General features: G+C 54.4%; 1 protein-coding gene across 4 annotated transcripts; it reads left to right on the top strand.

Moving 5' to 3' along the window:
• Positions 1-435: 435 nt before the first annotated feature.
• IL9R (interleukin 9 receptor) lies at positions 436-20396 on the top strand. 4 transcript variants are annotated; one of them, XM_002683814.6, is made up of 9 exons: positions 5371-5497; positions 8549-8650; positions 8928-9039; positions 9119-9297; positions 9727-9872; positions 10186-10387; positions 10811-10916; positions 12159-12243; positions 15295-20396. In XM_002683814.6, the coding sequence occupies exons 1-9, from the start codon at positions 5470-5472 to the stop codon at positions 15634-15636; spliced, it is 1302 nt and encodes a 433-aa protein (XP_002683860.2). In that variant the 5' UTR covers positions 5371-5469; the 3' UTR covers positions 15637-20396. The 4 variants fall into 4 exon arrangements, with proteins under 4 accessions (XP_015314263.1, XP_002683860.2, XP_024840984.2 ...); XM_015458777.3 differs by lacking the exon at positions 8928-9039 and having other exon boundaries at positions 436-5497; XM_024985216.2 differs by lacking the exons at positions 5371-5497; positions 8928-9039 and having other exon boundaries at positions 7572-8650.
• The last annotated feature ends 1886 nt before the right edge of the window (positions 20397-22282 follow it).

The following is a 22282-nucleotide window of genomic DNA, read 5'->3' as shown; positions in this document are numbered from 1 at the left end:
CCTTCTCAGTGTTTTAAATGCCTTAAGAAGTAGACATCAAACCTTAAATCCCCAAACCGACTGCTATATTTAGGGCCAAACTGGTTACAGAATTGCTAATAACATGGATTTCTATTTATTATTTGTATTTTTGTTTCCTAGAATCGCAGTACATTTATTAGATTGTATGTTTTTTAATACTTTCTGTATCCATCTTTCTACTCTAAAGAGAAAAAGGACACTCTAGGCTCATGGGGGCAGGATTTTGGTTATTGATAGATTTGTTTCTTGCTCAGGGCCTCAAATTTAATTACTTCCAAATCTCTCTTGTTGAATTATAGTTTACTTCCCATGTGGCTCAGCTGGTAAAGAATCTGCCTACAATGTGGGAGACCTGGGTTCAATCCCTGGGTTGGGAAGATCCCCTGGAGAAGGGAACAGCTACCCACTCCAGTATTCTGGCCTAGAGAATTCCATGGACTGTCTAGTCCATGGGATCGCAGTGAGTCAGAAACGACTGAACGACTTTCACTTCATAGTTGACTTAGGAGGTTTTAGTAGTGTCCGGTGTACAGCGTAGTGATTCAGTTATACGTACATGTATATATAGACACACACACACGAGTGTATATGTATTCATATATATGTATACATATTCTTGTTTGCATGTTTTTCCATGATGATTTATTACAGGATTTTCAATATAGTTCCCTGTGCCAAATCACTTAATAATGAAGTTTCACTTATGAAATAATGGGACTTAAATTTAAGTCTTTTATACAGATTCTTGCTTTTTTCCAACTTTTTATTACTTTCTGTTTTTTGTCCTGCTGGGTAGCGTGCAGAATCTTGGTTCCCCAGCCAGGGACTGAACCTGTCCTCTACATTGAGAGCGTGGAGTCCAACCACTGGGCAACCGGGAAAATCCCAGATTTTTACTTTTTTGAAACTTGTTGTCTTACATAACTTGTATAATTTGTATAATTCAGGAAATTTTAAATTTTATTTATTTGTTTTTGTCTGCGTGCAGTCTTCTCGTTGCAGAGCATGGGCTCTAGGGTGCGTGCCTCGTGGACTGTAGAGCCCGGCCTCAGCAGTGCTGGCATACAGCCTCAGTTGCCCCAGGCACGTGGGGTCTTCCTGGACCAGGGATTGAACTCATGTCAATTGGCAGGCAGATTGTTAACCCCTGGACCACCAGGGAAGTCCGCTTTTCGAGAAATTATTAATCTTTTGTTTGAAATGATTATGGATCGCATATGTATTTTCCTGTTGGAACACGTTGACCAGATCCTGAGCCCATTGTCTCCAGTTGTTTCTGTTTCAGAACAGTTTGCACTGTTTTTGCAAATGGGTGTTTGTCCTGTGGGTGTCACTTTAGTGTCTTCTTATGGATGGCTGGATGGCATCACCGGCTTGATGGACATGAGTTTGAGTAGACTCCAGGAGTTGGTGATGGACGGGGAGGCCTGGTGTGCTGCGATTCGTGGGGTCGCAGAGTCAGACATGACTGAGGGACTGAACTGAACTGAACTGATGCCATCAGTTATGTTTCCTCAGGGGTCTGTTCTTGTTTTCGCTTGTTACTGGAGGCAGCCTGGTCAGCGGTGAAGGTCATGCCCGCTGAAGTTACCCTGCTTGCCTGTCAGTTGCTGAACCTCTTTCATTTTCTCCTGTGTAAAACGAAGATAGTAATAGTCTACTTCAGGGGTTCACAGCTTTTTCTGTAAAGAGTCAGTATTTTGGGTTTTGTGGGTCAAGAGTCACAATCAAGAAAGACATAAGGAAGCGAGCTCTTACAGAGAAGCTCAGAATGTAACCCTGCAGTGTTTGTTATACGAGCCCCTTGATGAAAGGAACGCACACCATTTTGTGTAACCGAATTGGTGTTTCTTGTTAAAGTTGCACGTGTGCATCTCCTCACCCTGGTTCAGGCGGGGGGCAGATGCGGGTCACTGTGACCTTGCTGATGGCTCAGTAGCTGCCGGTGGTGAGAGACGTGGGTATTGTCTGCAGCGTGTTTGAGGGTGAGCAGTGCAGTTGCAGTCTGTGGACGTGTCCTCCACGAGGCTGCCAGCTGTGTGACCTCGCGCTGCACCTGTGTGCACCGTCAGCCGTGACACTCAGCGGCAGGTTCCAGGTGCCGTTCTCCCGCGTTCACGTTTTCTCGGCTTTGCGAGTGCTCCCACGTGAGTTGCTAGTTGTTTCCTTGGTCTGTGCCCAGAAGCTCGTTCTTCAGGCCTTTCCCCGCTTAGTGTCGAGGCATTGACTCCTCGCGGAAGCGGCAGAGGGCGGGTCCGGTGATGTTTGGAGCCATCGAGAGCCGAGGAAAGGCGCTTCAGATTATCTGCCTCATTTTTAATTGACGTGACATCGCTCCCAGTGTCCTTAGCTTTCAGAACAGCTGTTCTTGACCAAAAACAGATGGTCTTAAACGCATCTTCTCTGGACACGCTTCCCTCAGCTTCTGCAGTCAGACACCTTTAAGTCACCCTCAGCGGCTTTCCTTCCTGGGTTAACGATGAGTCCCTGGAAAATTTAATTCCATTGCCTCATTTTTATTTCTTGTGAAGAAATTCTGTTTTGTGTTGAGACTCGTGCCAGAGGAGCGTTTAGCCTGGTGATGTCGACTACTGCAGTGTTGTCGCATGACACTGTCCTCTGCCATCCAGCTCACTGATAACAGTAGCTCGCACTGCCCTGGGCCTTAAAGACAGGGCATTTGGAGCCCTGTCTTCTTACTGTGACATGACGGGTGTGCAGTGTAAGCAAGCGAGCAGAAGCGTTGTGAAACACTGTGGCCTTGAAACACTGATAAGATCGCTGCTGAGCCGTGAGCACACCAGGGCCGCTGTAGACAGCGCATACAGGCGGTGTTCCAGAAGGTGGACCCTGACATTTGAATTTCATAGTCGTTCCACATGGCATGTAATTCTTTATTTTTTCCCCAACCATTTGCAAATATACAAACTTATTCTTTGTTTATTTAATTTATCTATGGCCTTGAGGCGCAGCACGTGAGACTAGACAGCGAACCTGGGCGCAGGGCAGTGAAAGCGCAGAGTCCTAACCACGGGACCACCTGCGCATTTTCTGTTGTAACTGCTGTTCGCTCACAAGTTCTCTTAACGGGGGCGGGCTTGCCCCCGGGCTGCTCCTCCTCGTCAGGTATGAGGACATATGCAGCTCCACGTGTCCTGTCGTTAGGGCACGTCTGACCAGCGGTGCTTGTTATTCTCTGGGCCTGTTTTTCGAGGGGCTGGGTTTCGGGAGATACTTAGTGGCCCTGGTTGTATTGTCTTTGTATCTGAGGTTTTCCCTCCATCTGCAGATTTTGCTTTTCTGTTTATCTCTGTGTGTTATGACTAACCTAGACAGTGTGTTAAAAAGCAGAGACATTACTTTGCCAACAAATGTCTGTCCAGTTAAAGCTATGGTTTTCCTAGTAGTCATGTATGGATGTGAGAGTTGGACTGTAAAGAAAGCTGAGGGCCGAAGAATTGATGCTTTTGAACTGTGGTGTTGGAGAAGACTCTTGAGAGTCCCTTGGACTGCAAGGAGACCCAATCAGTCCATCCTAAAGGAGATCAGTCCTGAATATTCATTGGAAGGACTGATGCTGAAGCTGAAACTCCAATACTTTGGCCACCTGATGCGAGGAACTGACTCATTTGTAAAGCTGGGAAAGATTGAAGGCGGGAGGAGAAGGGGACGACAGAGGATGAGATGGTTGGATGGCATCACCGACTCAATGAACATGAGTTTGAGTAAGCTTCGGGAGTTGGTGATGGACAGGGAGGCCTGGCGTGCTGCAGTCCATGGGGTCACAAAGGGTTGGACACGATTGAGCGACTGAACTGAACTGCGTGTTACAGGAGGTGGTGGGGTGCCAGGCTGTGGCATCGGAACACTTCCTGGGCAGAGGCAGTGGCCTTCACGCATCTCAGTGTCTGTGACCTGCTCTCCCGTCTCTGTAGCCTGCATGCTGTCCTGTGGGTCGTGTGCGGCTGATGTGCGGTCCGTTGGTCTCAAGGGAGTGAGTTCTAGCCTGAGAGAGAAGGAAGCTCTCTTAATAAGGATACTAGGGCAGGGATGGCACCAGTGAGTATAAAAGTGTGTAAGGGGCCAAGATGATCAACATTTAAATGTTAGAAGTGTGATCGTGTCCCTGGTCGTTCCTAAGGTGTGTCATGGATTTGAGCCTCTGATGCCATCTTGCCGTGGGTCCTGGTTTCTGCAACTCCAGAGAGCTGCAGCTCTGGTGTCTCCAGATCTCCCCTCAGCTGGGTTAATGCACAGAACAGACACACACAAACACATTGATACGTAAACTCAGGCACAGGGGCATGCTAAAGTGCAACCTTATTTGGCACCCCTAAGAACATAACAGTCAATAAGTTTATGAAAAGATGCTTATCTTTACTGATAACCAAGGAAGTGTATATAAGTTAAGACAGCATTGAAACGTCTTTGCCTATCAGATTGGCAAAGATTTAAAAGACTGCTGTCAAATGCAGTGAGGACTGCAAGCATCCTTACATGTCTGATGGGAGCAGAAGTCCGTGTATTTCTAGAGGACCGCTTGGCAGCATCTATTTTGAGATCTTAGGCCCGACAGTTTGCTCCAGATCGCTTTTTTTTTTTTTTGTACAGCACTCATCCTGGTGATTAGAGATCCAGGCCTGGAATTACTCATTTAAAATGGCATGTTTACACCAGAAACGAATGCAGTGTTGTATGTCCATTAAATTGAAATAGCAGATGTGGGCAACAGTGAAATTGTCCACCAACAGGATTATTAAACCATGATCTGTACCACCAGTAAAGGCATGAGGTAGCTTTTTATGTGCTTCTCTGAAAAATTTGAAAAGAAAATTTTCAGAGAAAATTCTTTTTTCTGAAAAGAATTTGAAAAGAGCCGGAGCAACGAGGTGGCTGTTAAATGAGCGTTTGTTGGAGCGTAGACGTGGCCTGGAGGGCCTTGTGCCCGGCTTCCCACAGGGGCGTCTCTCTGGGGCCAGGGGCTCCCATCTTTTATTTCCTTCCTTAAGCGAGGCTGCAGCACTGTGAGGTTTGACTGTCTCCACCCACCCTGGCGCTCAGGGACTGCCTGAGCTGCAGCCTGGGAGACAGGCGCTGCTCTGAACCTGGTCCACGTCTTCGCCTCCCGGCGCCAGTTCAGGGAGCAGCCCCGCTCACCCGCCAATCGATGGGTGGCCCCCAGGTCCACGTGTGGCAGCTTGCCGTCCCTGGCGGTGGAAGGTGGGGTTTATGGTGGGTGCTGGTCCCCTCTCGCCCCTCTTAGGCCAGCTGCCGTGCTCTTGGGCTCGTGGTTTCAGATGTGGGCGGCCTGTGTCAGCCTCCCGCGCAAGGCTCACGTCACTGGTCGGTGCAGTTATCTCCTGAATCAGGCAGAGGGACTTTGCTGCAAGCGCAGGGGTGGCTGGGTGACAAGCCACCTGCAGGTCTCAGGGGAGCATCACGCCTGCCATGGGCGCCAGCAGCTGCATCTGGAGAGGTGAGTGTCGCCTGGGATTCTCCACTGCTCAAGTCAGCGTGGACTTTGGGGGACGGGGCAGGTGGCCCGCAAGCCCCGAGCTCAGGAGGAGCCTGGGGGGCATACTCAGAAGGGCTGCAGGGCGTTGGGGAGGCCACCCTGGTTCATCAACTCTGTCCTGCCTTGGGCATCTCCTGGCGACAGACATGTGCTATAGGAATGGCGGGCCATCCTGGCCTGGCCTGTGAGCCTCGTGGGTGCCACTGGGCAGAGGGGCTGGCACTGAGCTCGTCAGGTGGAGTTCAGGGTAGGCTTAGGGCCAGGGTAGTTCCTGACCCCTTGGGGGCAGCGCGTGGGCATTCTGGGGTCAGGTGGTCTCAGCTCGGACGACTGAGTGGAGATGGGGTTCAGTCCTGGGGCTGGTAAAGCCTCTGCTCTCGCCCATGACTTTTAGGGGCTTTAGGTCTGAAGAGGAGTCTGTGGACCCCCCATTGGACCTGTGGGCAGGGCAGCAGGAGAGGGCAGGCTTCCAAGAGGGCTCTGCAGCCAAGAAGATGGAGAGGAAGTGGGCTTGTGCTCGAATGTTCCAGAGCCCCGTTAACATCTTCTCCAGGCAAAGGCAGGCCTGGGGGAAGGTCGGGATGTCTCTTCAGTTAGGAGCAGGTGGGAGGGCGCAGCAAGAATCAGACACCCTGGGGGAGCCTGATGCCAGGGCTGCTGATGGCCAGTTCGGGCTGCTGGCAGGGCTGTGTGGGCGTGGGTGGAGCAGAGCGCCGCCCTCGTTGAACCCCAGGCCGTTGTCAGCATTCTTTCAGCCATGCCATGCACGGCGCCTCGGCGGAAGGCAGTGACAAGGTGGGGGTGGGGGGTGGGGGGTGGTTTGGGGGGTGACAGTGAGCAGCTCGTCCTGAGGCATTCCCAGCCTCAGCCCCCTCCTCCCTCTGTCCTGGGTCCTGCTCTCTGGGCCCCGTCCACCCAAGGCCCCTGCATCCCGCCCGCGTCTCTCCCTGGCTCTGGCCTGGCCTCTCCGTGTCCCGGGACGTCCACCTCCCTGAGGCAGGTGCCTGTCCGGCTGGGCCATCCCAGGACAGGTGGCCTCCCTGCCCTGACCGCCCCGCCTCTGCCCTTGCCCAGCAGGGTCCTCAGCCCTTTGCCCCGGGGCGCCGGGTCCTGCTCCCGTTTCCTGCCTCCTGCCTCGTGCTGTGTCTCAGGCCCGCCCCCCAGGTCCGAGCTGCCCCGGGAGCCAGCCTCTGGACTCCCTCCTCTCCCAGCAGTGAGGGCAGTGGTGGATCAGTGCCGTCTCAACCGCAGCCTCCATCCCACCCCGGGATGGGCAGGGATAGTCTGTCCCCATTAAAAATACAGACTGTGTGAAAGGGGACAGGAAGCCAATCCGGAGGGTGTGGTGCGCTGCATAAACCTCGCCCTGCGGGCGTCTCACCTGGTGAGGCCCGGGGCGCTGACCCTACGAGGTCCCGGCAGAAGTCCAGCTGCATGGCAGCCCATGACTTCTTGGCGGGCGGGAAGCCGGGAGGCAGGCTCTGGGCTGGAGGTCATCTGGCCAGACCTTGACCCTGAGGCCAGGGAGGAAACGGGGTTGGGAAAAGGGGCCAGAGTGCTGTCTGCCGAAAGCCGTGTCCACGGACCAGTGGGAAGGGACGAGCCGGGTGGGGATGTCGGCCTGGCCCCCGCAGGACGGGCATGTGGGGCCGCTCTCCCGTGGGGCCCCATCCTGCGTCGCAGCCACCCCGCGACCTGTCTCCTCTGGGTGTGATTGGGCCTCCCTGGGGCCATCCTGGCACTTCTTCCTGCCCTACATCCTAAATGCCCCCTGCCCCCCACATCCTAAATGTCCCCCGCCCCCCACATCCTAAGTGCCCCCCACCCCCCACATCCTAAGTGCCCCCCGCCCCCCACATCCTAAGTGCCCCTGCCCCCCACATCCTAAGTGCCCCGCCCCCCACATCCTAAGTGCCCCGCCCCCCACATCCTAAATGCCCCCCACTCCCCACATCCTAAGTGCCCCCCACCCCCCACATCCTAAATGCCCCCCACTCCCCACACCCTAAGTGCCCCGCCCCCCACATCCTAAGTACCCTGCCCCCCACATCCTGGTGCCCACTTCCCGGCCACCCCCCAACATCCTTGTGGATGACCCCGTCTCGGGCTCCCTGAGAGCCAGCTCCCTCCCCCCGTGATTGCCAGCGGTTTGTGGCAGGTGATGCTTCAATCCAGAGGCGGGTGAGGTCTTCCTGCCTGTTGATCTGATGGGTCTGTCGTGCGGGTCCATGAGGAGGCTGCGGGGGTGGGGTGGGCGTCTGCTGCTGGGAGAGTGGGTGCGGGCTCTGAGCGCTTCCGGGCTGCGGTCTGTGCTTGTCTGCTGCTTTTCTGAGTCCTTATCACCCATCAGGCTTGCATAACCAGGCTGGCCCTGCTTCCTGCGAAGGAGCTATCAGTGTACCATCTGGGGCTGCAAAAATGGGGTGACAGGGCGTCAGCAGCCTGCTCACCCCAAGGTGCTTCCTCGCATCCAGCACTGGGAGCCCCGCCCCGGGGTGCTGTCCCCTGCAGGGCTCCTCAGGATGGGCCTGTGGCAACAGTGTGGGAGGTGCTGGCGGGCATGTGGACACCCCCTGCCTTTCCTCTGCTGTCCTGGGGCAGAGCCCTGGGGTCAGCCCCCCACCTCCCGTGGCTCTGGTGGGAACTCACGTGGATGTACACCTTGCACAGTTGGCCCAGGTGTGACACCAGTGGGTCCAGCAGATCTGCCCTTCAGTTGTCATCTACAACTGTGTTCCCCCAACCCTGACTCCCCTGCAGGGGGGACCTGGGGCCCAGGCTCAGAGCGCTGCCTGCTGGACAGACCTGGACACGTGGCTGATTCAGACCTGGGAGGCCTGAGCTTGAGCTCCTGTGGGTGCTGCTCCCCTGCGGTGCTCAGCCTCCTTCAAGGGATGGGATGAGGGAGCGGGTGGTGACTTGCTTGAAATGCCCTCCCCACAGTGCCACCTCGGGGCGCGGCGGGGCGGAGGTGGTGCTCTCTACACAGCCCCTCAGCCCAGCCTCTTCCAGGTTGGACCTTGCAGAGCGAAGTTCTGATGAGAGAGGCGGGCACCTGCTTCCTGCTCTGCGCCTGGCTCAGCCTGGGGGTCCCTGTCCTGGGAGACAGAGGAGGTGAGGGCTGGCTCAGGGCGTGCAGGGGCTATGGGCACGGAGCGGGGCAGGGTCTGGGCTGCGGGTGCCCATCTTCTGCAGACCGGTTGGGGCTTCAGCCCCACCCAGGGCGCATGGTCACAGCCCATCCCCTTAGGGTGCCCAGCCCCGCCGTGGTCACCTCAGGGCTCCTTCTCTCAGGCCTGCCCTGTCACAGGGGGTCAGCGCCAAGCCCTCCCCCTCCCCTGGCCCTGCCCCAAGGCAGCCACGGTGAACTTGCCACGGTCACTGTTCCCAGGGCCAGGGCCTGGGGCTTTCACCTGCTACAATAACAACATCCTCAGGATTGAGTGCCGCTGGCCTGGCCCAGCGCTGGGCCAGGGGGCCGGCTCCTGGCTGCTCTTCACCAGGTGAGGCTGGAGAGCGGGGGCAGAGGGCAGGGAGCTGGGGGGGCCATGGTCCCTTGGTGCCCACACGTGTCCTTTCCAGCAACGTCGTGCCGGGCAGCAAGCACAAGTGTGTCTTCTGGGCCGGCGTGTGCACCGTGGAGCTGCCGCCCGAGGAGGTCCTCGTGCCTGCTGACAACTTCACCATCACCTTCCACCACCACATCTCCGGGAAGGAGCAGGTCAGCCTTGTGGATCCACAGTATCTGCCCCGGAGACACGGTGAGACCTGGGTCGGGTGTGTTGGCTGGGAACCCCCTGGCCACAGCCCACCGCCCATAACCCCCGCCACCCAGTCAAGCGTGCCCAGTCCCTGCAGACAGACCCAGGGCTTGCAGCAGGTAGGAACTGAGGGGCGAGGGGTCGGCCCACTGGTTGCCGGAGGGCTTGGGTCTGGAGGAGGATGAAGGAGCAGGGCTTTGAGTTGGGGCTGGAGCTCCAGCGTGAGTCCCTTGAAATGCACTTCAGGCACGCCAGCTTAGATTTGAGATGCATCTTAGCTGCCTCAGGGGTTGTCTCGTCCCAGGCTCCCAGGGAGGCCTTGCTCTGAGAGGGCCTTGGTCACATCCTCATCCTTCCCGGGAATCTTTCTGATCCCCAGTCTTGGGCGTGCTGACTCACACACCCTCACGTGGCTTTGCTCTGTTTCAGTGAAGCTGGACCCCCCCTCGGACTTGCAGAGCAACGTCAGCTCTGAGCACTGTGTCCTGACCTGGAGCGTCAGTCCTGCCTTGGAGCCGCTGGCCATGCTCCTCAGCTATGAACTGGCCTTCAAGAGGCAGGAGGAAGCCTGGGAGGTAAAGCTGGGTCGCCCACCCTGGGGCCCGTCTCTCCTGGAAGCAGCAGGAGATGCTGCTCTTCCCACCCAGGGTGCTTTCACCTTGGAATTACAAGGAAGGCAGTGACCAGAGCCAAGGGTATGTGAGTGCAGAGTGGTGAGCGTGCCTGTGTGTGTGTGTGCGCGTGTTCCCAGGGCCTGCCTATGTGGATGAGTGTGCATGCAAGTGAATGCACGTGAGCGTGTGGACGTGCAGTGTGCCCGCGTGCGTGTCCTCTAGGGCTGACGACCCAGTCTCACCACTGGCATCTCCCGACTGTCCTCATCCCCAGTGGGCTCGGCACAAGGATCACATCGTTGGGGTGACCTGGCTCAAACTTGAAGCCGCCGAGTTGGACCCTGGTTCTGCCTATGAGGCCCGGCTGCGAGTCCAGATGGCTGCCCTAGAGGGCGAGGTGGCGGAGGAGGAGCGATACGAGGGCGTGTGGAGTGACTGGAGCCAGCCTGCCTGCTTTGCCGCTCCCCCCAGACGAGGTGGGCGCTGCCGTGGCCGCTGCCCCCGGGGTCTGGGTGGGGCCCCTCCTGCCTCCGAGTGTCCCACCTTTCCCCCTCCTACCCCCTCTCTCTGAGATGGTCAACGGGGTCAGTTTGGGGGGCTCCCGGGAGTGACCGTGGCCCCAGGCTGCACACCAGGACCCGCTGCTGCCCGTGGAGCCGGGCGTAGCCTCGTCTGCTTAGGGCGGCCTGGCTGACCCCGTGGACAGAGGTCCTGAAGGATCGCAGACCCTGTTGACCCTGTGGATGGAAACGGCAAGGCCCAGGGGTGTGTGCCTCACCTGGTCTTGCAGGCGTGAAACAAACCTCCAGGGCCTGTCCGGTACTTCCCCTGTGGCCCAGGCACTCGGCTGGATGCCTTGGCGAGTCAGAGGGACACAGCCCTGGTCCTTCTCGCCACAGGTCGCCTGGTCCCTGCTCTGGGGCAGTCTGATAGCACCCTGGTCGCTGTGTCCCTCTTCCTCCTGCTAAGCAGCCTGATCTACTTACTGTTCAAACTGTCGCCCAGGTGGGTGACCAGGGATGTGTGTGAGAGCATGTGCTTGTGTGTGTGTGATCGTGTGTGGGAGTGTGTGCTTGTGTGCGTGTGATCGTGTGTGTGTGTGTGTGTGTGTGTGTGTTTGGGCATGGGGTCAACGGTGCATTGAAGGTTCAAACCTGCAGCCCCTCCCTGCATGCTCCTGGATGGGGAGGGGTTTCAGGCCTCTGCCCTGGACCAGTGGGGAGTTCCCAAGTTGCCATGTGCGTGGGGGTGGTAGACAGTGTGTCCCCAGGAGCCCTGGACACTGTGCTGTGGTCTGAGCCCTGTCTCCTGCCTCTGGAGGTGCCAGCCCGTTGCCTGGTTCTGTGGGCACAGTGCTGGGCGTCTGGTTTCCATGGGCCCCTGTGCCCGGCCCTGGGGGATGCTGCTGAGATCCAGATGAACACAAAGGCCCTCCTGAAACAAGCCATCACACGGTCAGGTGACAGGGTGCAGGGCTGGCCCCACAGGAGACTGGCCGGGCATGGACAGGGAGCAGAGAGGGTGAGAGGCGACTGGACAGAGAGAGCCTGGGCGAGGGAGGGGTCAGGCTTTTCCTTGGGTCAAAGGAAAGCCCTTGAAGCCTGGCCACATGTGATGTGACCTGGCTGATGTTTTGAGAGAGGAAGTTCGTGGTACAAGTGAGGAGGAGGCCTGCGGGGCAACCAGCAGCGGTGTCCAGACGGAGGCAAGTGTGGGAGCTGGCGGGAGAAGCAGAGATGGAGCCAAGGGGAGGGAAGTGCCAGGGTCTCAGGAATAGAAACTGATGGGACGTGCGGGTGGATGCTATGTGACCTGTGCCCCCTGAGGCCAGCCCTGGTGTGGGGAATTGGGCTAGGCCCCCGGGGAGGCTGCTGAGGTTGACCTGGACCTGCTGGATTGGAGCCCAGTATGCCATCCTCAGGGGAGGACCACTGGGTCCTGGGTGGGTAGATGCTCAGGGAGAAATCAGGCGGGCTTCCTGGAGGTGCTGTCTCCCTCTCAGACTGAGGACAAAGCTGGGCACCTCCACTGCGTGGCTTGGTATAACTCAGCTCTGTGGGGTCACCTGCACAGGGCCCATAGGTACACGTGTCAGATGTGGACCCAGTGAGGGGAGAGCGCATGCGGGGCAGGGACGGGCCTGCTGCTAGAAGGAGCTGAGGTCCCTGCAGTGACGCCTGGAGCAGGGCTGCAAGGAGCCCCTGGCCCAGGTCTCTGAAGCCTCTGACTGCCGTCTCCTGGCTGCAGGATGAAGACAGCTTTGTACAAGGATGTGCCGTCCCCAGGCCCATTCTTCCAGCCTCTGTACAGCGTGCACAACGGGGACTTCCAGGTTTGTGACCCTGCGGGCCAGGGTTGGGGTGGGGCCGGGGTGCCCTGATGTCCGGCCTCCCCAGGATGTGGGCTTCGATGAGGTTTGGGGGCCTTTGTCAGTGCTTTGAGCTTTTTCAGTGTATACAGTGGCCTGTAGAGTATATATAGAGGTATATACACACTATGACTCAAATGGGAAGAAGAAAAATTAGCTTTGTCGTGTGGCTGAGCTCTTTTTCCTCTTGTGTCTCTGATTTCATTGCTGATGGAAAAACGTGAAGATTCTTGTGACATTGCCTCTTCGGTTTGCAGTGGCCCTTTGAGGTGCCAGCGCTGGCGGCTGCGTCTTCTGATGCCCTGGAGCCGTCCCCGGTCCCTGGGCTACTCTGGTGGCCGCTGTGGAGGGCCTGGCCCCTCCAGGCCCGCTGGCTGGTGTGATGAGTTGGCCTCCCACCCCCGTCATGGTGCCCTCGTGGGCTCTCACAGGCCACTCAGGACAGCTTGGTGGCCCTGTGGTCCCCGCTGCTGGCCGGACGCTCTTGCTCCACAGGCAGAAGGAGCGGCAGGGGAGCTCCATGGGTGGTCTCTGGTCTCACTGTCTTGGGCCCCTTGCTTTGTCAGAGGATGGAGCTCCGGGGGTCCGCGGACTGGCTCTGCATGGCTGGGTTCCTCCTGGCCTTTTCCTCTCTTAACAGAAAGTATGTTTTCTAAGATTGTCATCGAGAGAGATGATTTGAAGCTTAAAGCTGAGGCCTTGATCAGGGCTGTGGGGTAAAGGTTACCCTGAACTCCCCTTCTGGGCTGTAGGCACCCAGCCCCTTCCCTGTAGAACCACAGCAGCCGCCGGGGATTAGTTAGACCCCGCAGGACGTGGTCTGGAGCCACGGACTGGCTCTCCGATGGAAGGTGTGTGTGCTGCACTCGATGGAGATCCCTGGTCCCATGTAGGAAACAGCTTCTTAAAAACTTCTTTTCCATGATGGTTTGTCACAGGGTACTGGCTCTACAGGAGGACCTTGCTGTTTATGCGGCGTGTATGTAAGAGCTTGCGTCTGCTAGCCCCCAGCTCCCAGAATACCCCTCCCCCACCCCCGTGGCGATCACAAGCGTCTTCTATATCCAGGAGCCTGTTTCTGTTTTGTAGACATGTTCCCTTGTGTCGTATAAGCGATTTCACATGGTGTTTGTCTTTGTCTGACTTATTTCACTTAGTATGGTAATCTGTGATTGCAACCGTGTTGCTGAAAATGGCATTATTTCATTCTTTTTGTGTCTGAGTTATATTCCATTGTGCGCGCGCGCGCACACACACACACACACACACACTTCTTCATCCATTCACATATTGATAGACATTTAGATTGTTTCTCTGTCTTGGCTATTGTGCATAATACTTCAGTGAACATTGAGGTACATACACCTTTTTATAAAAAATATGTATTTTTAATTGGAGGGTAGTTGTTTTACAATATTGTTGGTTTCAGTTGTGTGTGTATATATATACACATATATACGCATGTCCCTTCCTCTTGAACCTCCCTCCCATCTCCCACCCTTCTAGGTTGTCACAGAGCATCAGATTTGAGCTCCCTGCCTCATACAGCAAATTTCCACCAGCTGTCTAATTTTACACATGGTAATGCATGTATCTTTTTGAATTAGAATTTTGTCTGGATATATGCCCAAGAGTGGGATTGCTGGGTCATATGGTAGCTCTATTTTTTTATTTTAAGGAGCATCCATACAGTTTTCTACAGTGGATGACCAGTTTATTCCTACTAACAGTGTAGGAGGGTTCCCTTTTCTCTACACCTTCTCCAGCATTTATTGTTTGTAGTTTTTTTTTTACTTATTTACGTATTTTTGTTTGTGCTGGGTCTTCGTTGCCGTGTGTGTGTGCTTTCTCTGGTTGTGGTGAGGACAACTCTGTGTGGCTGTGTGTGGGCTTCTCATTGTGGTGACTTCTCTCATTGGGGAGCACAAGCTCTGGGCACGTGGGCTTCAGAACTTGTGAAGCACAGGCTTAGTTGCTCCATGGAATGTGTGATCTTCCTGGACCAGGGATCGAACCCATGTCCTGTGCATTGGCAGGTGGATTCGTATCCACTGTTCCACCAGGGAAGTCCTACTTGCAGCTTTTAATGATGGCCATTCTGACCAGTGTGAGATGGTACCTCACTGTAATTTCCATTTGCATTTCTCTAATAATTATTGATGGCGAGCTTCATGTACCTCTTGGCCATTTGTGTTTCTTCTTTGGAGAAATGTCTTTTTCAGTCTTCTGCCCATTTTTTGATTTTTTTTTTTTGTTGTTGTTGATGTTGTTAGTGAGTTGTATGAGCTGTTTGTATATTTTAAAAATTAATCCCTTGTTGGTCACATTGTTTGCAAATATTTTCTCCTAGTCTGTATGTTGTCTTTTCATTTTATGGTTTCCTTTGTTGTGGAAAAGCTTGTTAGCTTGATTAGGTTGCATTTGCTTATTTTTATTTCTGTTGCCTCGGGAGACTGACCTGTGAAAACTTTAGTATGATGTATGTTAGGGAATGTTCTGTCTATGTTCTCTTTTAGGAGTTTTATGGTGACATGTCTTATGTTTAGATCTTTAAGTCATTTTGAATTTGTGTGTGTGTGCATGGTGAAAGGGAGTGTTCTAACTTCGTTGATTTATATGCAGAAACAGCTTCCTTTTGGAGGTGGGGGCCTCCTGTGGTCCCACAGAGGGGTCCAGGTCTGCTGACCTTGGCCCAGAGGTATTAGGCCCAACAGCACCGCGTGCGTGCGTGCGTGCGTGCGTGCGGGTAGTGGGATTGGGGTGAGGGGCAGCACTGTCTTTGGCCCGTATCTACACCCTGGCTTAGGCCTCTGTGAGCCCCGGGCCCGTGCAGGGGGGCGTGTGGAGGGAGGGGGCCCTGTGCCGAGGCTGGGCCGGCCCATGGTGGATGGGCAGGGCGCTCTGGGTTCTGGGTGTGGCTGTCTGGAGAGCTTCGTGGAGAAGGGGCGGCTGCTCCCATGCTGAGTCCTGAACACGCCTCCTGAGGCCTGCCCTCCTCCCGCTGCTCTATTCTAGACCTGGATAGGGGCCCGCGGAGCCAGCCCACAGGCTGGCCGGGACCATGCCGGCCCCCCACGAGGAGCCCTCCTGGAAGCCCGTGTCCGGGAGGCCGTCGCTTTGCTGCACTGTGACCCAGCAGACGCCTGGCCGTCGGTGGGCCTGGAGGAGGAGGGCGGCCCTGGGCCCGGCCTCCCGGCAGGTGTGCTGCCAGCAGGACACGTGGAGTGGGGGGTGCCGTCGCCCGCCTACCTGCCACAGGAGGACTGGGCCCCTGCGGGCCGCCCCCGGCTGGCGCCCCCCCGGTGCGAGGGCAGCAGTGGCGACTACTGTGCCCTGGACTGCTCTGTGGGGAGCTGACCTCCGCCTTCCCGGGAAGCGCGTGGAGCTCTGAGCCCCCCCAACCCCCACCAGTGGCGTTTTCTGTGACCAGTCGAGCCTGGATGGTGGAGCCTGGATTCCCGGCCAGGCGGTGCTGTGTGGGCAGGCCCGCGGTGCTGCAGCCTGTCCTTCTGGCGGCTCATGGACCAGCGGCCCTGGAGCTGACCTTTGACTGCACTGGACCTCCTGCGCAGGGCCACCCATGCGGTTGTCAGGTGTCGGGTCTGGGTGGAGGCAGGCGGGCTTTCCCCTGCACCCCACCCCTGTGGGCCTGGGCCTCTGCCCTCAGCGTCCTGCCATCCTGGCCCCCATCCACCACTTCCCTCCCTGCTTCCGGGCTTAACCCCAGGCCCCTCTGAGAAACGAGGTGTCGGCCCCACAGCCTGTTCTGCCCTCAGCCCCTTGAGAGGCCAGTCTGGGCCCCGTGGACACAGGTGAGACGCAGTGATGAGGCTGAGGGTCCGCTTTCTGTGCCTCCCTGGGCTTCCTCCCCGACTGAGATTAAAAGGGATGGATGGCCGTTTCGAATTGCTGCTGGCTGGGGGACGGGCCCAGAGGACATAGAGGGGAGCTGGGGTCTGCTGCCTGGGGTTTCTGGGGGTGCTCAGTGACCAGCTCAGGGAGGCCCCCCGCCCCCCACTTCTCCTTGTCCTCATCCTCCCAGGAGCCCCAGGAAGCTGCGAGCTGTGGCCAGAGCCCTGAGGGTCAGGGCCAGAAGTGACCGCCTGCCGTGGCCTAGGTCTGTGAAGGGCCCTGCCTATCGCCCACCCCCCCGCCTGTGGTCTGGAGAGCGGGGGACAGGGCAGAGGGCGCCTATCTGTGTCCCGTGCTGCCGCAGCAGTGCACCACAAGCTGAGTGGCTTAGAACAGCAGAAATTGGTGGTCTCGAAGTTCTGGCGGCCGGAAGTGTGGAATCACAGTGTTGGCGGGGCTGCGGGGGTGCTAGCAATGACCTGACTCAGGCCGTGCCTGGCTCAGGTGATTCCTGGCTCGAGGCTGCACAGCTCCAGCCTCACAAGGGCCCTGCCTTCTGTCCAGAGCCCCTCTGTATACCAGTGTCGTCACAGTGGATCAGGGCTGACCTGAAAGACGTGCTCTATTTTGGCTGAATTATGGGCTGAGGCCCTATTTCTGTAAGAGGTCACGTTATCAGGTGCTGGGGTAGGACTTCCCCTTTCTGGGCAGCGTCCCTGCCTCTGCCAGATGTCTCCGGATTCCTACTGGCCCTGGGGTGCCGGGGTGCCTCTGGGGCCTCCCTAGCACACTCCCTGGGTTTCACACACAGACCCTGTCCCTCCTGGCTGCGGGACTTGGGTCTGGTACTGGGGTCCTCTGTTTAGTGAGGGCTGGGCTGGACCTGCCCTGAGGTTGGAGGTGCTGATGTATTGCAGGTTGGATAGATGGAGGCCTGTCTCCTGGGTGCTGGGCTGGAGAGGCACCTCCCTGTGGTCCGAGCAGAGAGAAGCAAAGCCTCCCCAGGTCCTGAGGCACAGGTCGCTCTGGCTCAGACAGGGCCCCCCACCCCGCCCCACTGCGTGCTGTGGAGCCCTGAGGTTTGTGGAGAGCGACAGGCGGGACCAGGCAGGACCCCGAGTGTATCTTTAGTTTCCAGAGAGTGGACGTGTGTGGACGGAAGTGAGGCGCAGGCACCCTCTGCTCTAACCAGGGATAAAAATACCAGCGCGAATCCACTTCCTGGAGCCGGCCCTGGGGAGCCCCAGGCCGGTGTATTTATAACAGCATCTGTGTGGTGCCTGCAGCTCACATGGACCTGAGCCCCGCAGGACTGGACGGCTGGGCACGGTGTTCATGTGTCTCACACACTGGGTCCTCCTCTTGCCTGAGGGAGCAGCCGCTTTTAGAGGCTGGTGGTTGTAGGTGGGCCACGCCTGCCTCTCAGGACGAACTGAGCCAGCTGCCTGTACACAGCGAGGCTCAGGAAACACTCATTTCCACCCATTCTGGGGAGATGACCCTTGGCAACTGCACACTGAGACCCCATGAGCCCCGATGAGGGGTCGCGGATCACCATGCCTCTGTGAAGGAGGCAGGGAAGGTGGCCTGGGTCTTGACGGGGAAGCTGCCGGAGGGAGGAGCTGAGTGACAGTGTGGCCGGGGCACGAGCATCCAAAGGGTGGCTGGCCAGGTCCCACGGCAGCCGGGCCGTGGACAGCCCTGGAGGCTCGGCCGAGGCAGGGGCTGCCCGGGGGCTCAGGGCGCTCTCTCTCTGGCTGTTGATGCGGTAGAGTTTGCATAGGGTGGAATTAACTGTTTTCTAGTGTGTGCGGCAGCGACACTCGGTGCGTCATCTTATGGGCAGCTGTCCCCTCTGTCTGCTTTTCACTCTGAAGGGAAGCCCCCTAAGCGCCCACTCCCCTCTCCACCCTCCCTGTGACCTCTGGCCCCCACGAGTCCACTTTCTGTCTTATGACTTACCTACTATGGATGTTTCATACAAATGGCGCTGTGTAATACACGGCCTTTAGTGTTCTTTTCTCCCCTCTTACTGCAGTGGTTCTGACGTCTGTCCATGTTGTAGTGGGCGGTCTATGGACAGGCTGAACCCTAGTCCTTAGACAGATGTTTGGGTTATTTCCGTCTTTGCACTCTTGGGAACTGTGTTGCTATGAAAGTTACTGTATAAGTTTTTGTTTGAATACCTGTTTTCAATTCTTTGTGTGTATTCCTAGGTTTAGACTTGCTAGATGATGTGTTAGCTCTATGTTCATCTTTTTGAAGAATTACCAAACTGTTTTTCTCAGTGGCTGCAACGTTACATTCTCGTTGGCAGTGTACTGTTGGCTCCATGTTCTGCATATTTTTCCAACTCTTGTTAGTGTCCTTTTTTTTTTTTTTTTCATTTCTTTTTTTTCCTTTTGTGAATTAAGTTGTTTTGATAACAGCCGTTCTAATGGATGGAGAAGGCGATGGCACCCCGCTCCAGTACTCTTGCCTGGAAAATCCAATGGACGGAGGAGCCTGGTGGGCTGCAGTCCATGGGGTTGCGAAGAGTCGGACACGACTGGGCGACTTCCCTTTCACTTTTCACTTTCATGCATTGGAGAAGGAAATGGCAACCCACTCCAGTGTTCTTGCCTGGAGAATCCCAGGGACGGCAGATCCTGGTAGGCTGCCGTCTATGGGGTCGCACAGAGTCAGACACGACTGAAGCGACTTAGCGAGCGAGCAAATGGATATAAAGTGGTACCACATGGTGGTTTTTATTTGTGTATCCTTGACAGCTAATGATGCTGAGCAGCTTTTCATGCTTTTGTGTATCTTATTTGGAGAAAAGTCTGCTTGAGTCCTTTGCCCATTTTAAATTTGGGTTGTTTATCCCTTTGTAGCTGAGTTGTAAGAGCTCTCTGTATATTCTGGATACAAGATGCTCATCAGACTTGTGATTAGCAAATATTTTTTTCTATTCTGTAGGTTGTTTTTTTACTTTCTTGAGAGTATCCTTTGAAGCACAAAAGCTTTAAGTGCTTGTGAAGTGCAGTTTATTTATGTTTCATCTTACTGCCTGTGCTCTTGTTGTCATACCCAAGAAGTCATTGCTAAACCTGGTGCCAGTAAAGACGTGAAGAGATGTTCAGCATCACTAGCCATCAGGGAAGTGGACAAACCACAGTGAGAGGGAATTCCCGGGTGGGTTTATGGCTTGGACTTCGTGCTTTTACTGCCGAAGGCCCAGGTTCAATCCCTTGTTGGGGAACAAAGATCCCGCAAGCCTCACGGCTCAACCCACACAAACAAAAACAGAAATAACCCACAGCAAGATACCACTTCGCATCTATTAGAATGGCTACTATAAAAAGAAAAGAAAGAGGAAGCTACTGTTGGCAAGGATGTGCAGAAATTGGAACCCTGAAGAACTGCTGTGCAGCATGTGGGATCTTCCTGGTGCAGGGATGGGATCTGTGTGCCCTGCATTGGGAGGTGGATTCCCCACCATCAGACCACCAGGGAAGCCCCTGTGATTTCTCTTTTTATTCTCTTTAACAGGGTCTTTCATGAGGTAGACATTTAAAATTTTAATAGACAGCATCACATTTTTTTTTCTTTCATAGACTACTGTTTGGTGTTTTATTTAAAAACTCATACCAAACCCAAGATTATATAGATTTTATTCTATAATGGTTATGATTTTGCAGAGACACGTGTACCCCAATGTTCATCACAGCACTGTTTATAATAGCCAGGACATGGAAGCAACCTAGATGTCCATCAGCAGATGAATGGATAAGAAAGCTGTGGTACATATACACAATGGAGTATTACTCAGCCATTAAAAAGAATACATTTGAATCAGTTCTAATGAGGTGGATGAAACTTGAGCCTATTATACAGAGTGAAGTAAGCCAGAAGGAAAAACACCAATACAGTATACTAACGCATATATATGGAATTTAGAAAGATGGTAACGATAACCCTGTATACGAGACAGCAAAAGAGACACTGATGTATAGAACAGTCTTATGGACTCTGTGGGAGAGGGAGAGGGTGGGGAGATTTGGGAGAATGGCATTGAAACATGTGAAACGTCATGTATGAAACGAGATGCCAGTCCAGGTTCAATGCACGATGCTGGATGCTTGGGGCTGGTGCACTGGGACGACCCAGAGGGATGGTGTGGGGAGGGAGGAGGGAGGAGGGTTCAGGATGGGGAACACATGTATACTAATTAAATAATTTGCTATTATTAAAAAAAAAAAACAAACATTCATGTTTATGGACCATTCTGAGTGAATTTTTTGTGTGTGTGAGTTAGAGTATTTGTGTCTACGTTCATTTTCCCACATGGTTTCCAGTTGCTTCCTGGCCGTTTGTGGACACACTTCCTTCCTCTGTTACACTGTCCCTTTGACTGGCCACTTGACTGGATTCACATGGGTCTATTTTGTGCTTTCTGTTCTGCTCTGCGTCTCTCTCTGCTCTCCAGCATCACACTCTTCATTTCTGTCGCTTTACCATAAGTTTGGGGGTTTAGTCTTCTGTCATCTCCTTTAGCTTTTGAAACAATTCGTCAAATATGTTTGGGAGGAAAAAAATGATCCTCTTAACAACGTTGAGTGTGTTGCGCGTGAGCAAGGAAGAGCTCTGTATTTTGTGATTTGTTTGTGCTCACCTGAGTTTCACTGTCTTCTGCACGTGTGCATATATATGTTTTGTAAGCTTTATACTTCAGGGTTTTAATTTTTGCAGTGCTGTTGGAACTTCTTTAGATTCCAGATCCCAGGTTGTCCCGTGCATTCCTGCTGATATTGCCGTAGCCCCTCTGGGCTGCTAACAAACTACCGCAGACGGCGGCCCATCCCGTGAACAGTAGAAATTTATGTCTTGTTGCTCTGGAGGCTGACAGTCTGGGTTGGGGCACCAGCCTGGCAGGGTGAGGGCTCTCTTTTGGTGGCAGACTTCTCCTTGTGTCTCACGCGGAGGAGAGGGGCTGGGGTCTGTCTCCTCCATAAGGGCACGAGCCCCACTCCTGGGGACCCCGCCTCATGACCTGTCGTCTGCCAAGGGCGGCCCCGCCCACTGCCCTCGGAATCCCTGCGTGTGGATCTGGGGGCACGAAGGCATTCAGACACAGCACTCTTGAAACAGGGAGTCAGTGGACTTAGGTTGACTTTTACTTTGCTTTTTGTTCCCCATTTTCCAATCAAGGCACAGGACTGGTGGGCTCTACTTCAGTTGGAATTTCTAAGTTATGACTGAATAATCACAACACTGAATTTCAGAGCTTCACTAGGACTGTCTGAGGGAGGGAACTGGACGCTGCTGAACTGTGAGTGGGCGTGTTGGATGCTGTGTCCTGGAGGACAGCACCGGTCCCCCAAGCCATTGGGCTCTGTCCTGTGAGGGGTTCATGGCATTATTTTTAAAGTTACCCAAACCAGAATTTATTAAAATTTTACTATTCTGGTTTTTAATGGAAGTATACTCATCATGAAATATTTCTGAAGCAAGTCAAAATTTGATTGGCAGCAGGGAGTCCTGGCATGATGCCATCCATGAGGTTGCAGAGTCAGACACGACAGAACAGCAAGTTGTAACAGTATGTAAAATACTGTCTTTTTGTTAGACATTGAAATCCTACATCAGATGAAATGTTGGGTTGACCAGAAAGTTAGTTTTTTTCCATGCATTGACTCTAGTAGCATTTAGTTGTATTTAACTCATTCAAAAGAAGCAATTTTATTAGATTGTAATGTGACAGCTGTCATACCAGCATGCCTTTACAAATAGCTTACCAAAATTGGTAGATTTTTGGTGCAGCCATTTTAGTAATGAAAATGGAAGGAGAAAAGCAACATTTTCAGCATATTATGCTTTATTATTTTAAGAAAAGTAAAAGTGCAACAGAAATGCAAAACAGATCTGTGCAGTGTATGGAGAAGGTGCTGTGACTGATGAATGTGTCAGAAGGGGTTTGTGAAGTTTTGTGCTGGAGATTTCTTGCTGGATGATGCCCCACAGTCGGGTAGACCAGTTGAGGTTGATAGTGATCAAGTCGAGATTTTTTTGAGGACGATCCATGTTACACCACAAGAGAGACAGTGGGCATACTCAAAATATCCAAATCAGTTGTTAAACATCATTTGTACCAGCTCGGTTATGTTAATCA

Source organism: Bos taurus, chromosome 25 (genome assembly GCF_002263795.3).
Source record: "Bos taurus isolate L1 Dominette 01449 registration number 42190680 breed Hereford chromosome 25, ARS-UCD2.0, whole genome shotgun sequence".
NCBI classification, from domain to species: domain Eukaryota; kingdom Metazoa; phylum Chordata; class Mammalia; order Artiodactyla; family Bovidae; genus Bos; species Bos taurus.
The sequence above is the reverse complement of the archived record's forward strand: the minus strand, read 5'-3'. Positions and strand labels throughout refer to the sequence as shown.

Coding starts and splice junctions, on each gene's coding strand:
- IL9R (XM_059881470.1), top strand. CDS start 8,681: ATGGGCACGGAGCGGGGCAGGGTCTGGGCTGCGGGTGCCCATCTTCTG. Junction 9,873..10,185: donor GGCAGGAGGAAGCCTGGGAG/GTAAAGCTGGGT, acceptor CCTCATCCCCAG/TGGGCTCGGCACAAGGATCA. Junction 10,388..10,810: donor TGCCGCTCCCCCCAGACGAG/GTGGGCGCTGCC, acceptor TTCTCGCCACAG/GTCGCCTGGTCCCTGCTCTG.